The sequence below is a fragment of the Clinocottus analis genome, unplaced genomic scaffold, assembly GCF_023055335.1.
Source record: "Clinocottus analis isolate CAN_PGR_092001 unplaced genomic scaffold, fCliAna1.0.p SCAF_2, whole genome shotgun sequence".
In the NCBI taxonomy this organism is placed as follows: domain Eukaryota; kingdom Metazoa; phylum Chordata; class Actinopteri; order Perciformes; family Cottidae; genus Clinocottus; species Clinocottus analis.
The window spans coordinates 935,914-951,303 of record NW_027175931.1 but is presented as its reverse complement, the minus strand read 5'-3'; the positions used below and the strand labels follow the sequence as shown (position 1 = coordinate 951,303).

Genomic DNA, 15,390 nt, shown 5'->3' with positions numbered 1-15,390 from the left:
ACGCATGGTCCACAATCCAGATAACCACAATCCATGCCATGAGAAGGAAGTAGAGAGTAGGGGCATCTACAGGGCCATGGCAGGGGCGGAACCAACTGGTTATTGAGTTCAGAGGGTTTGTGTTCAGGACCAACTGGTTCTTCAGTTCAGAGGGTTTGTGTTCAGGACCAACTGGTTCTTCAGCTCAGCGGGTTTGTGTTCAGGACCAACTGGTTCTTCAGCTCAGAGGGTTTTAGATTAACATCCTGCTTGTGACTCATCGAGTTAACTCTCTTCAATGGTCGATCCGCAAAAGGATGATTCTTTCGCGATTCTGATGTCACGATCTCTTTTTATTTTGTGAGTGAGAAATGTGCTTTCTGTTTAAAGATGGACAACATTATAATTTAACCTTTTTCTCAGCTTCAGATTGTTGGTTTTACATCGAATGTCAACTGGCCATAATGTCACTGAGCATGAACCCCTGGATTGAACACCAGAGGGGAGCAGAGATCCCACCGTGTCCTAACACACACACACACACACACAGTTGTAGTGATTCCTGCTATGTGAATTATGCTTCAAGGTATACGTATTTTGTTGTAATTACTTTTGCTCTTGGCGTTCACTGACCTGGACGCTGGACATTGCCGGTCGGTGGAAAGAATACTTTGAGGAACACGTCCTCTGGAAAGGAGGCAGAGCCCTAAAAAAGCTCCTCGGTGGCAAGATGCCGAGAGGGGGGGGGGGGGGTGAGATTCACCCTGAGATGCTGAAGGTGCTGGACATTGTTGGGCAATAAAACCAGAAGACTCGCCCCCTGGTGGTCAGGAGAGAGAATGTAGCTTTAACACAGAAAGCATAGACTTCTATACAACCAGAGGAGTCGCCCCCTGGTGGTCAGGAGAGAGAATGCAGCTTTAACACATGAAGCATAGACTTCTATACAACCAGAGGAGTCGCCCCCTGGTGGTCAGGAGAGAGAATGCAGCTTTAACACATGAAGCATAGACTTCTATACAACCAGAGGAGTCGCCCCCTGGTGGTCAGGAGAGAGAATGCAGCTTTAACACATGAAGCATAGACTTTTGGTTTTGGACTGTAATAAAAAGACAAATGTTTCTTCTGGTTCCTGTTCAGAAAAAAAGAAAACTGATTTATAAACTGTTAACTTGCTGTTTCTCCAGAGTGCCTGTTATATTGGTCTGATAAAATTACCTTAAAATAAAAGCGTGCAATACACTAGTTTTCAACTTTGTATATATATGTATATATATATACGTATATACACATATACATATATATATACATATACATATATACACATATACATATATATATACATATACATATATACACATATACATATATATATATATATATAAATATATATATATATACATATATATACATATATATACACACACATACACACACCAATGTTAAAGTCTTGTGCAAATTTTAAAAAAAAGTTTTTACTTTAAACAGTAAGCACTTTACTTACTGTGTTGTAACTCATTTTATCAGTTCACAAATATTTACTTACTTGAAAAGATGTTCTACTTTGGCCCTTGTCGTAAGGTTGAGAGCTGTTTGCATGACTAAAATCAAACATCTCACGCTGGGTAAAGGGCAATGTTGCAGAACTTACTGTCACTGATATGTCAACTTCATTTTAGAGAAAATTTGGCTGCAGCTTAACTTTCTGGCATTGTCACCAGGGATTAAGATGGGATTTTTCTTTTTATAAATAAACTCTTTATTTACATATAAAAGTTGATGTCTTAATCTTAATGTATCATTTCCATTGTATTAATAGCAATATTGCCGTTAGCATTCATGCATAAGTGACATAGGCACATAGGAATCAACGTTACATCAGCGCACATCACGTATATGGAAAAAGTAACGGTCGCATTCTTATTACTTATATAAAACATATTAAATTATATTTTTGAGGCAACTCGCAGCAAAATGACCTGGCGATGGTAAAATAGACGAGGGGTAGGCCTATATGCTGGAGGTGAGCCCCGGGTAGCCAGGGCCCCATTTAACCCCACCATGCAAGGAATGCACAGAACAAAATGATTAAAAGGGTTCTGCAACATCAACAATTGAGAAGGTAAAACAGGACTTTCTGTACTAAATATTGATTATGAAAAATGTTGATTATTATAAGTCGAATGACCCTTTGCCTGATTATATGATTAAACCCTTGAAATTGCATTTGGCCTTCCAGGCTATGTTAAACAACACAAAGTCTACAAATGATTGACTGATGGGATACCTGTTATTCCAGTAAGAGTTGCATGATGTGTGTGGGCGTAGAGTGGGGGTGGATTTCTCCAGCAGCGGCCATTTAAAAGATGCTGACCCAGGCTCATCCTCACCAGTATCCTCTCAGTCAGCCATGGGTCTCCCTGGGTGTCAGATGTGGACATGGACCCTTTGTGTTTTCTTCAGCTGGATGTTTGTGGGCCGAGCAGTGGCAGGACCGTAAGTTTACCTGAACTCTCTTGAGAAAAATAAGCAGCCTGTGGTTGAATTTCTTAAACATGAATCTTTGGGAGTCGTTGCTGGCTGTTGAGTTTCTTCCACGTCAGATCCAGTGAGGTCTCTGCTGCATGTGTCTGTGTCTGCAGGCAGTACATGGTAGCCATTCCTGCAACTCTTGAATCCGGGGCTGTGACCAAGTTCTGTGCGAGTCTCCTGCAGCCCAACGAGACTCTGGTCATGACCATCAGTCTGAAGTCCTCAGAGAAGAATACAACCCTCTTCACACAGACGTCCAACAAGGATTTCCACAGCTGCACTGAGTTTAAAGTGAGATCTCAATATTTGATTAATTTGCTCTTTTCCACAACAATTATTAAAAATGTGTTGATTAAAGTACAAATAAAAACATTTTGTGTTCCCAACAATTTCAAGTTCCTTTGGAATACATAAAACAATTGACATTAATTTATATGAAAGAAACATGTAACTTTTGCATATATGAAAAAGTAACATTAATTTATATGAGGAAGGTTATGTAAAGGATGTATGTAAAAGTAAAATCAACTTATTAGGAAAAATGTTAGCTTATGTGACAAAAGTTACATTAGCATATCTGTATATGAGAAAAAATATGTTCTTGCATAACATACTCAATTTAAGGTAAAGTCATAAGACTATGAATTTCATTCATTGTTAATGTGTTTATTTAAATACAACTTCAGAACCTCAATGGGATTATGGAACACATACAGTACACACAGACAGATTCATGAACAAAAGCAGAAATCACACAAAAAATGTATATTATTCATGAATTATTATTTTTGTTAAAGCGGTTCTCAATGTGTTCATACAATTTGTTTTTGTCACAGGTTCCTTTGGTGAAGAATGAAGACGTGCAGGAATTCGAGGTGGAGGTACGAGGCAACACTTATCACTCAAAGGAAGTCAGGAAAGTCTTGATCAAAGTCTATCATCCAAAGACATTCGTCCAAACAGATAAACCAATCTACCTCCCTGGACAAACAGGTAACCTGGAGTTCATGATCTACGACGTTGTATACAATAAATGTACCACGTTGTATATAGACAGAGTTCCATAATACAGAACACAGAAGCTTTTAAGAAAAAGTTTGCTCATATTGAGAAAGTTATGTTGGCAAACATTAAAAAGTAACCGTATGTATGAAAAAAGTAACGTTAGCATATTTGATAAAAGTTACCTTAGCATGTATGGAAAAAGTCACGTCAGCATGTATAAAAGAAGTTATGTTAACAATTATGAAATGTTAACTGTTTTCTTGCCGCACCAGTGAAAAGCACAGACAGATCATATTATTTACGTAACACTATTTGCAATGTTAATTAAAAAATAAAAGCTTCTTGTTGAGTAATCTCTTTATTTCTCTCAGTGCATTTCAGAGTCATCACACTGGACTCCATGTTGAGACCTTCCAATGAGCTGGTGAGTTTTTCCTTTCTTCAGGTGGCATTCACATAAAACAGTGTTAGTGATACTGTGAGGCAACAGTCCCGGTTTTAAAGTTGCGCAACGAGGTGATGGATGAGCTATGTTAACTAATCATGAAGCTGTGGGTCAATAGTACAGCAACAGCCCCTTTAGGTAAACTTGACGCAAAACCCTAATGCAAACCAGCTTTAACAAATTTCCATATCTTTTTTTTTGCAGTACGATATTATCGAAATTGAGGTAAGACTAACAAGAAAATATTTAACTTTTTAATATGCTACTTTAAAAAAATAGGTGTTTTTTCCCACCAACACGTATAACTTTAAACAACTTACGGCTTAGTTCTATCTGCCGTCTCGTTGGAAGATAGATTGAGTTCACGATTACGTTATTTGACAGGATGATGACAGCAACCGGATTGGACAGTGGCTGAATGAAACGTCCAACAGTAAGATACTGCAGCTTTCATACGCCTTGAACTCTGAGGCCCGTGAAGGGAACTACCAAGTTATTGTGACGATTGGGTCGGATAAAATACATCACAACTTCAAGGTGGAGAAATACGGTAAGATCCTTCTTGTTTTTTTAACCTTCCAATTCAATCCATTTGTAATAAAGAAAGAATGCTAATAAACACATTTTGTCCCTAGTTCTGCCTAAATTTGAAATAAAAATAAATGCATCCGATGAAGTAAGTATTGATCAGGAGGAAATCAAAGCTGAAGTATGTGCAACGTGAGTAAGCTGTTTTGCTCGTTGCCCTCTTAAATAATCTGAAACAGGTCCAGTTTGGGGAGTGAATTAATGTTTTAATTTCTACTTCCTTATCATCAGGTATACATTCGGACAGCCCGTTCCAGGCAGTGTTGAGGTCAAGATGTGCAGACCTCTAAACCACTACTTTATCCCAAGACCTTCAATCAACATTGACACTCTAGAGGTGGAATATGATGTAGTCGCCCCATGCCACAGTGAGACGAAGCAGGTACTGTATCTGTAGCGTCTGCTGAATAAGTAGTGCATATACGGGTTAAGCTTCTTAAACGTGCAAGGTATAAAATAGACTTCAGGGGTTGCTCAGGGGTCGTTACTGGGGCCCCTGTACATTTATGTATTTACGTGTCTACGTGTGTTTTGTATGAGTAAGAAGTAACAAGGGTGTTGAATGGGGGACATTTATTTTATTGAATCATATTTGATCTTTTTTCATTGTTCTTTGTAGGTGGACAAAAAAGGCTGCGCCACGTTTATCTTCCAGATGTCAGCTTTCACAAGGATGGCTCAAAAGGTTCTACGAGATGAACTTCAGCTCCGGGTCAAAGTGGAAGAGGAGGGCACGGGCAAGTCAGATAATATTCCATGCCATAAATGTGGAAAATAGAGATTGTTACTCTGTAATGAAACAGTTGTAACGTGGAGGTTTCTCATGCAGGTATTTCACGAGAACAAGAGCAGAAAATAATGATTTCATATGTGGTTGGAACGCTGTCCTTCATGGACACGCCCAAGATTTATGACCAAGGATCAAACTTCGAGGGAAAAGTAAGTTTCCTTCACTTCTTTGGCTTGATTTGAGACGCAGTGATACAACTCTGTGCTTCCAACAGGTTCAAGCGGTTCACTACAACAAAACACCCATCGCCGACATGCCACTGTACCTGTTTGAAGGTGAAAGCTGGTCATCACGCCGGCTGCAGAATCTGACAACCAACAGCGACGGTGTCGCCTCGTTCTCAATCAGCACGGCTGAACTTGTGGGAGACCTCCAACTCCGTGTAAGTAGGAAGTTGCTGCAAGGTGCCGCCGAGTGGTACATTTTAACCGTCATTACCTTCAAATATCTTACAACAGATTGAATATCTCTTGACGTGCAAAATAAATAAAGTCCCACGGTGGTGAAACCTGAACATTCACTGTAACTATAAAAACCTTCTTCCACCTCCATGAGCTCCTTTATAGAGTTTCTTTTCCGCTCTCCAGGTGAGCAACCTGCCGACATACGGCTACGCCGGTTACAGAACGCCATATTATGAGACTGCAGAGCACAGCGTATCATTGTCCAGACCTTCAACTCCACACACTAAAACGATCAGCTTCCTCGAGGTGCAGAAGAAGAATAACCCACTTCCTTGTGACAAAGAAGAAGTCTTCACCATCCAATACACGGTGGTAGGAGAAGCCCAGGGCTCTGTGGACGTGATGTATCTGGTGAGTGAAGTCTCTGATGGAGGCGACAGGGGAAGATGGTTTTATAATGACTTTTACTTCAGATCACTGACATCTGGCTCAAAGGAACCCAGATCACGTAAAACACAAACATCTCTCGCTAGAGCCAGTGTCCCGTCTGGGCAACCGTAAAACACGGCGGTGCAAAGATGGCGGACTGGGAACTCGACCCGCTCCCTTTGTAGATATAAAGGGCTTTTTCGAAAGTAAAGGCTTGAAAGAATTCTACTTGAACAAAGAGCAGAGTTGAACCACAAACAGTTATGAGTCAAATGGCAGCAGTTCAGAGGTCTGTCTCTGAGTTTCTGACTTCTTATACACTGTGATAAACGATTCAGGACAGGATGGGATGGTAGAAGGTCAGGTCGGTCTGAACCCGCTCGCAGTCTTATCTCCTTTGGAGATAGGTGGCGATGGAGGGCTGAGTGGGTGCTGCCTTGGTGGGCTCCTCTTTAAAGGGATGCGTTATCTGGAGGTCACAAATATACTGAATCAGTTACACAGATCCAGTTAGTAAGACATAGCTCCGTCTTTAGTTAATACACTGATTAAAACACAACGGGTTCTTAGTTTCAGGTGATTAGACGCTGAAAAAAACAGTTATGAATATCGTTTTCCCATCAATCCCCCTAAATGTTCCACAATGTCCTTCAACAACACGGTAAATATAAATACATGAGGGCAGCAGACAGCTGCAGTCTGCTGTTGAATTAGGTTTTTTTTACATCATTCCTTGTTTGCAGGTCTTAACCCGAGGTGCCATCGTCATGCAAGGAGTCAAACGGGTCCAAGTGCAAGAATCCTGTGAGTAAACCGACCCTTTAAGTCATGAAATAGTTCATTGTGACTGATGAAGGGAGGCAGGTGAGAGGTGGTCGTGGCTCATAGGAGTTGCTTTGTTGTTTCAGTGAACGAGGGCGAGGTGTCCTTCAAGCTGATGGTGTCTCCCGACATGGCGCCAGACGTCCAGGTCGTGGCGTACGCCGTCCTCCCCAGTGAGAACGTGGTGGCCAACAGCGCCGACTTCTCCGTCGAGAAGTGCTTCGGTAACAAGGTCAGTGAAGGCATCGCCCTGCTTGTCAGCTTATGAATCCTGCTGCTCAAATTGGTCAGACAGCTGGCTGAGAGACAGGCGACTGGTTCAGGTGAGGAACTCAAGTCTTCAGGGTCGGGATCGTCCATTGGTCATGTAGCGTGATCGGAGATCTCTCAACAGTCTGAACAAAGGACCCCAACGAATCTGTTGACTGTCCCTTTGTCGTATTGCTGTAACTCTGCCAAGGAGACCAGCAGGATTCACAACAACGCTGAATGTTGACTCTTCTGTCCCAGGTGTCCCTGGAGTTCTCTCCGTCCTCGGCCGTCCCGGGAGAGGAGGCCATCCTTCAGGTGACGGCTCAGCCCGAGTCGCTGTGCGGCGTGAGCGCCGTGGACCAGAGCGTCCTCATCAAGGAGCCGGGGAAAACTCTGGATGCAGAGAAGGTAGCTGCTGGAGTCCAACCACAAGAATCCATCAGCATTCACTCCACCAGTGGTCCAGCATGCACTTTGAAAATGACAATAGTTGTGAAAACAAACATTTGTCTGGTAAAACCTTTGAAATATACCTTTTCTTTTCAGATATTTGACCTGTTGCCCGTCACCAAAGCCTCCTACATTCCTTACATGGCTGAAGACCCTGTTGAATGTTTGCGTGTGAGGCCGAGAAGATACATCATGCCGCACCCCAATGAGCAGAAAGAGGACGCGCATACCATTTTCCAGGTACTTCCTGCACATGTGTGAATGCACAATATCTTTAAATCGCCTCTTCTTGTAGGTTTTGTTGTTGCACATTTCAGTGCCGCCTGTTTGTTGTTGGTTCCTCTAGAATGTGGGGATGAAGATGGCAACAAACTTGTTAATCCGAGTGCCTTCCTGCCTCCAGTACAAAGGAAGAAATTACCACCAGGGCCACGGATATGGCGGTATTTAGTTTTGTTTTCTGCTCTCTGAAATGACCATTTACCAGCATTAAAAGGCTTCATCTTGTTCTGCTTTATTTTCAGGTATGAATTACAGGTATAATTCTGGTCCTGAAGTAGCTAGAATGAATACACCTGTAATGATGGAGGTTGGTAGTGCTGCTGCAGCTCCATCTAGTTCGTCTGAGGATTCACCAATAGAGACAGTCCGTACTTTCTTCCCTGAGACCTGGATATGGGACCTGGTGGCAGTTGGGTGAGTTTTTGCACCACAGTCCTTCTTTCAGACTTCCTCCACAAAATAAATGACATTCAGATAATTTACAAATGTTGCCTTTGAGACATTTTCTTCTTATTCAACCTGATAATGGCTGAAAGAGTTTGTGATGCTGCGAAAAACTTGAAACTAGGGACTGAGAACACATTAAGTCAATGCTTCATGTGTTAAAGCTGCATTCTCTCTCCTGACCACCAGAGGACGACTCCTCTGGTTGTATAGAAGTCTATGATTGATGTGTTAAAGCTGCATTCTCTCTCCTGACCACCAGGGGGCGACTCCTCTGGTTGTATAGAAGTCTATAATTCATGTGTTAAAGCTGCATTCTCTCTCCTGACCACCAGGGGGCGACTCCTCTGGTTGTATAGAAGTCTATAATTCATGTGTTAAAGCTGCATTCTCTCTCACGTTGATGTTCTTTGACTAATCTGAATCATGTCAGTCTGATACAAGTTCACCGAATGCGTCGTTCTGCCGTTCCAGAGAATCTGGAGTGAAGGACGTGTCCCTCACCGTCCCGGACACCATCACCACCTGGGAGACGGAGGCGTTCTGTCTGTCCCCCCAGGGCTTCGGCTTGGCCCCCCGTAAGGAGATCACCGTCTTCCAGCCCTTCTTCCTGGAGCTCACCCTGCCCTACTCCATCATCCGGGGGGAGCACTTTGAACTGAAGGCGACCGTCTTCAACTACATGACCAGCTGCATCATGGTAACCTATGTCACGTGGACGGATGCTAACACTCAGACTGATGCTAACACACGGACTGATGCTAAACCAAAAAGGAGTGGAGTTTAGTCAAGTCGAGTGCCATCGGGTAGTAACGGCGCTAACGTGTAACAGCGCTAATGTGTAACGGCGCTAACGTGTAACGGCGCCAACGTTTTCTAATTAGCAGAACAGCTGAGCCTGATGGGAATAATCGTAGGATTTTGGTCATCAACCAGTGTTTTTCAGGACGTTGTTGTGTCTCCAGGTCACCGTGGCTCCGGTTCCCTCCACAGAGTACACACTCACCCCCCTCTCCGGTGACAAGTACACTTCCTGTCTGTGCGGCAACCAGCGCCGGACGGTGAGCTGGACGATGGCGCCCTCAGCTCTAGGTGAGCGCCGAGCTCTCATCCACACTGGTGTCAAACGGTACGACCCTTTTCTATCTGGAACATAAACCTGTTTTTCTTCAGGAGTCGTGAACGTGACGGTGACCGCCGAGGCCGTGGAGTCCCACGCTTCCTGTGACAACGAGGTGGTGAGCGTGCCGAAGAGAGGTCGCATCGACACGGTCACACAATCTCTCATCGTGAAGGTCGGTACTTCTAAACAAGAAGACTCAGTAAAAGTCCACCCAGCGTGCAGGTGGGAGGTCTCAAATGATTTCATCCCTCTCAGGCTGAAGGAGTTGAGATGTCAAAGACCTTCAACTGGCTGCTCTGCCCCAAAGGTCAGTTTGTTCACAGCAAGCGTCACATCATCTAATCTGGTCCTGAACTAGTCTCAGTCTAGTCCTGGTCCTCTATATCACCTCAGTTTAATGTAGTCCAAAGACCAAGAAGGGGGGCATGGGAGAACCAGGACTGAGAGGTCAGACCGTCAGACCTGCTGCAGTAGAATGAGAGGTTTTCTAAAGGGACCCTGGTGCTCAGAGACACTACCTCTTTAGTCCACAGGGAGCAACAGAAACAACACTACGTGAAAGTTCTTCATAGTAGCTTTAAATACAGTTCATCAAGCATGTAGCATCTCATTTCCAGTCAGAGCTCTTTCAGTAAATGATCCGTTGAATCTGAATGACTTCTTTGATTGATTGCTGATCTGTTTGTTGTCTACAGGAGAGGCTTTGAAGGAGGAAGTCGACATCCAGCTGCCTGAGGAAGTGATCATCGGATCAGCCCGTGCTTCAGTATCAGTCCTGGGTAAACTACTGAATACATTACGGTGGCGCTTTGCTGTAAACCAAACACATCTTTACGTTAATCTTTATCTTCTTTTCCTGAATCGGTGTGTTTTTTTGGTGTAGGTGACATTCTGGGCCGAGCCCTGAACAACCTGCACGGGCTGCTGCAGATGCCGTACGGATGTGGGGAGCAGAACATGGCGCTCCTCGCCCCAAACATCTACATCCTCCAGTACCTGGGGAACACTCAGCAGCTGACCTCGGCCATCAACGACAAGGCCACCAAGTTCCTGACCAGCGGTGAGACAAACATCTAGGACCTTAAACTATTACAAATGTGCAGACACAACAACTTTTCTTTCCTCTAACTTCCTGTCATCAAAGCAATCAAGTCCCTAAGATGTTTCTCCTGTGACGTAGGCTACCAGAGGCAGCTGAACTACAGACATCGTGATGGAGCTTACAGCACCTTCGGATCCGGAGCGGGGAACACTTGGTGAGAACGTTGACGATGGATCAGAAGATTTAAATGTGTGTGCGCGTCAGACAGGAAACCCCAAACCCGCCGGCGGGGTTGAAAGGCATGTTTTGGTTGACGGATCGTAGAAACTGCGTGAACGTGTGACGGTGCTTCCTCTCCTCTTGTTTAACGTCTCCTTCCTCCTCAGGCTGACTGCCTTCGTGGTGAGATCCTTCACCAAAGCCAAGTCCTTCGTCTTCATCGACCCTGAGACGATCAAAGGGTCGGTGGTTTGGCTGAAAAATAAACAGAAGAAGAACGGCTGTTTTGAAAAGTCAGGAAAGCTCTTCAACAACAGGATGAAGGTAACTGAAGTCCTGGAGGAGTTTGTGTGGAAGTGACTGAGGATCACTGGAGATGCTGAAACATCTCAGTCCTAACTTTACTCCATGAGATCCTTGTTCCTCATGATCGGAAAAACATCCTCCATGTCCTGATTACATGTTCTCCTGGATACTGGAGGAGGAACCTTAGTTTGCTCTGTGATGTTAACGTTAATCCGTGAGATCAATAACGCTCCGTCACTCTACAAGTTATCCGCAGTGATCGGCGCGATCTGAGCGTCTGCTTCCTGTTTCCTCTCTCAGGGCGGCGTGTCTGACGAGGTGACGCTCAGCGCGTACATCACCGCTGCTTTCCTGGAGATGAAGACGCCCGTAGACGTGAGTAGAAACCCTAACATCATAACTTCAGGTCAGAAGTTTCCTCACAAGGATTTCACACAAACCAAGAACTTTGCAATTTGCTGGAGATGTGAATTTGTTCACACAAAAGAGAATAACCGTTCTGTGCAGACCAATCAAAGGAGTTGAGACCTGAGGTCATTATTTATAATGTGATCCAGGACCCTGTAGTGAAGAAGAGCCTGTCTTGCCTCAGAGAGTCTTTGGGCGACCTCAGTAACAGCTACACCACGGCTCTGCTGGCGTACGTCTTCACCCTGGCAGGAGACATGGAGGCCCGAGCTCACCTTCTGAAGCACCTAGACTCGGTCGCCATACAACAAGGTGAGTAGGGAGGCCCCCCGAAGCTCGGCTCTAAAGGCAACCGCTTCTACATGAGTAAAAACCAGGACCAGTGATGAGGGGCGGAGTTAACTGTTGTGATGTCATACTGCAGTTAACGTTAGTGACGTCAAACAGAGTCTGATCTCAAGATGAGGGCCAATCAATGAGAGATAATCACTGAGATCATTGATGAGCTGAGAATTAAGTTTAAAGGTTCAGAACTCAAGAAAGACTTTTGATCAGAGTATTGAGTTCTAGTATCCATAACATCCTAGCGATACCGTCCCTGATGTCGTCCTCCTGGAGGAACTCCCTCTGGCTTCATCTCTGTGAATGTTTTTGAACTTTGCGGCTGTTTTCAGGAGGTTTCCTCCACTGGGCTCAGACGGCGTCAGACACCTCGGCCTCTCTCTCTGTGGAGATCAGCTCCTACGTCCTGCTGGCTAAACTCAGCGCCTCTCCGACCACTGAAGACCTCGGCTACGCCGCCCGCATCGTCAGGTGGCTGGCCAGCCAGCAGAACTACTACGGCGGCTTTTCCTCCACACAGGTAGGAAAGACAGGACGTGGACAGGTGCATGGGGAGGTGGGACTCCTGCATGTTAAAGCTGCTGCATGCATCAACAAAAGTAAACACATTGAAGCTCATGAAGCGCTCTTTGCTCCTGTGTGTTGCAGGACACAGTGGTGGCTCTCCAGGCTCTGGCTCTCTACTCTGCTCGGGTGTTCAGTCCCAGCGGTTCGAGCACCGTGACGGTCCAGTCTCCCAGTGGTCAGCTGCTGTTTGAGGTAAACCAGAACAACAAGCTGCTCTACCAGGAGACGGAGCTGCAGGACACGACCGGGAAGTTCAGCCTGGAGGTGAAGGGCACGACGTGCGCTGTGATGCAGGTCAGTGGTCGCCACGTGCACGCCCACACACACTGATGATGTAACCTCAGATTATATAAACCTACAATTGATTCGCTAATAAAGTTAAACATTATGCCCTGAACCCACACCCCACAATGTTCTCCAAAATAATTGTTAATGGAGCCAATGGCTCCATTGGCTCCAATGGCTCCATTGGCTCCAATGGCTTCAATGGCTCCAATGGCTTCAATGGCTCCATTGGTTCCATTGGCTTCAATGGCTCCATTGGCTCCAATGGCTCCAATGGCTCCATTGGTTCCATTGGCTTCAATGGCTCCATTGGCTTCAATGGCTCCATTGGCTTCAATGGCTCCATTGGCTTCAATGGCTCCAATGGCTCCATTGGCTCCATTGGCTTCAATGGCTCCATTGGCTCCAATGGCTCCAATGGCTCCAATGGCTCCATTGGTTCCATTGGCTTCAATGGTTCCATTGGCTTCAATGGCTCCATTGGCTTCAATGGCTCCATTGGCTTCAATGGCTCCATTGGCTTCAATGGCTCCAATGGCTCCATTGGCTCCATTGGCTCCAATGGCTCCATTGGCTCCAATGGCTCCATTGGCTCCAATGGCTCCATTGGCCACAATGACTCCAATAACTCCATTGGCTCCATTGGGAGGTCAACTATAAGTAGCTAATGAAGACATAGTTGAGAAGCATGTGAAAATGGGACTTCCTCCCTCTGGAAAACAAGACTTCTCACGCATGATGCATCATGAATTTGAACCTATTTTGAGTCAAATAAATTCCTGAGATTCTTGTTCATGGATATTAAACCTCCCTCCTGCACCTCTTTCTCAGATTTCTCTTCACTATAACGTCCCGCCTCCCGTCGATGTCACTACTCTCAGTGTCGAGATCACACCAAAGGCCATTTGCACCAGCAAAAGACCCAAAATCTCTCTGATGATCAAGACCCTGTGAGTGATCAGCAAGCAGATCCACGTTCCAGGAGAACACCGATGCATCTACCAGCTGAACTCATTAGCTGCTGGCGGACATACGTGGGAGACATGTTGATAACTAAGTTTTTATTATGCTCGTATTTCAGATACAGTGGAGAGGAGAACACTACCAACATGGTGATCCTGGATATCAAAATGCTCTCTGGGTTTGTCCCAGGCCCAGAATCTCTGAAGAGCGTGAGTTATTACATTAATGTTCACCTTCAGGCTTCATCCACACGACTCTGTTTGCGCTCTGTCCAGACCACATGGAGTGGACGTAGTGTTGGTGATGTCACTCAGTGGTTTGTGGGTGTTTTGAAGGCTCTGGTTGGTTGTTTGGGGAGGTTTGTGTGGCCGTAGCCTCAGTAGAGATGTTAAAGTGTTCCGCTGTTGTTGATGAAGCACCCGGCTGACTGTCGTCTCCTCGCAGCTCCAACGTGCCGTGCTGGTGGATCGAGTGGAACAGAACGGGGATCACGTCCTGGTGTACGTCCAGGAGGTGAGAGGAGAACCCACAGCAAGGAGAACCAGAGGCCACTCTCTGAGAGTCCATACTCACGGTGTCGTCTGATTCTCTTCTCTCAACAGTTGCAAAAGGATACGCCCATCTTTTACAAGTTAGACCTCATACAGGAGCTCCACGTGCAGAACCTGAAACCGGCCGTGGTCAAGATCTACGACTACTACCAGCCGAGTAAGACCTGGAGAACCAACGAGCTCAGAGTATTGACTCTTAGCGGTACATGTTTTAATCAATCTCTCTTCTTCTTCCTCCTCCTCCTCCTCCTCCTCTTCTCTCAGGTGACCAGCACGACACAGAATACTCCTCCCCTTGTGTCGCAGGTAAACAACATGACAACATACGAAAGAAACTCTGCTGAATATTTTAAAACATTAAACGTAGTCAAGCCAAAATTATCCTCATTGCAACCTCAGAAAGTCGGCAGAACCTTTTGGAAATAAATCAATAGATTATTATAAATGTGGCATCTTTTAAAGCTGAAACCAGATGAAGTACAGGGCTAATTGTTTTTTATTATGTTTTGCAGGTTGAAGAGGGAAGTGGGGTCGGTCCTGATTAACTGATTAATTAAGGCTTCCTGGACTGTCTGTGGTCCATGTCCACAGACAGTCGTCACATCTCTGCCCGTCAGCGTTCTGCTACAATCCCTTTATATCAGGGGTGTCAAACTCATTTTAGTGACGGGGCCACATGCCGCCCATTGTGATCTCAAGCGGGCCGGACCAGTAAAATCACAGCATAATAACGCATAAATAACGACAATATTTCTATATGCTTAAATCATTGAAGGTTTTTGGATGATAAACCCTATGAATATTTCATGATAAAATCATTTTCTGAATTCCTCAATATGTTGGTTTTAATTCTTTGAGTCATCTGCAACTTGAAGACTGATGTGTTTCCACTCACAGCTTAATAACTCCATTTCATTTACATACATGTGTATTTTGTTTAGTTTCATGTCTGCTTTCGTATGTTTGTGATAAATCAGCATTTGTTACCTTGTCTGAAATTATCTCCTGTGATGAAGACCAACTTCCTGTAGGTGGCGGTGTTGTCTTTTTTCCTTTTCAACACAGAACTAAACCTCACTTGTTTCAAGGCCTCGTGTGAGTAGGAAGGAGAAAAAAGGTCTGGTACTCTTCAAATCGCTATTCTTCGCCACGTATCGCCACA

The 15,390-nt window shown here is 44.8% G+C and overlaps 1 protein-coding gene across 1 annotated transcript; it reads left to right on the top strand.

Annotated features, from left to right (window-relative positions):
- Positions 1-2,279: 2,279 nt before the first annotated feature.
- LOC137790280 (alpha-2-macroglobulin-like) lies at positions 2,280-15,016 on the top strand. The gene is made up of 36 exons (XM_068584365.1): positions 2,280-2,475; positions 2,622-2,802; positions 3,348-3,504; positions 3,888-3,940; positions 4,166-4,186; positions 4,346-4,511; positions 4,597-4,681; positions 4,781-4,931; positions 5,169-5,286; positions 5,379-5,488; positions 5,554-5,721; positions 5,927-6,154; positions 6,916-6,976; positions 7,081-7,226; positions 7,505-7,654; positions 7,793-7,936; positions 8,043-8,139; positions 8,221-8,392; positions 8,897-9,122; positions 9,388-9,514; positions 9,596-9,717; positions 9,801-9,852; positions 10,241-10,324; positions 10,429-10,605; positions 10,726-10,801; positions 10,974-11,130; positions 11,413-11,487; positions 11,670-11,832; positions 12,195-12,382; positions 12,511-12,723; positions 13,546-13,664; positions 13,796-13,886; positions 14,122-14,190; positions 14,280-14,385; positions 14,493-14,534; positions 14,741-15,016. Exons 1-36 carry the CDS (start codon positions 2,390-2,392, stop codon positions 14,743-14,745), a joined length of 4,386 nt encoding a protein of 1,461 aa, XP_068440466.1. The 5' UTR covers positions 2,280-2,389; the 3' UTR covers positions 14,746-15,016.
- The last annotated feature ends 374 nt before the right edge of the window (positions 15,017-15,390 follow it).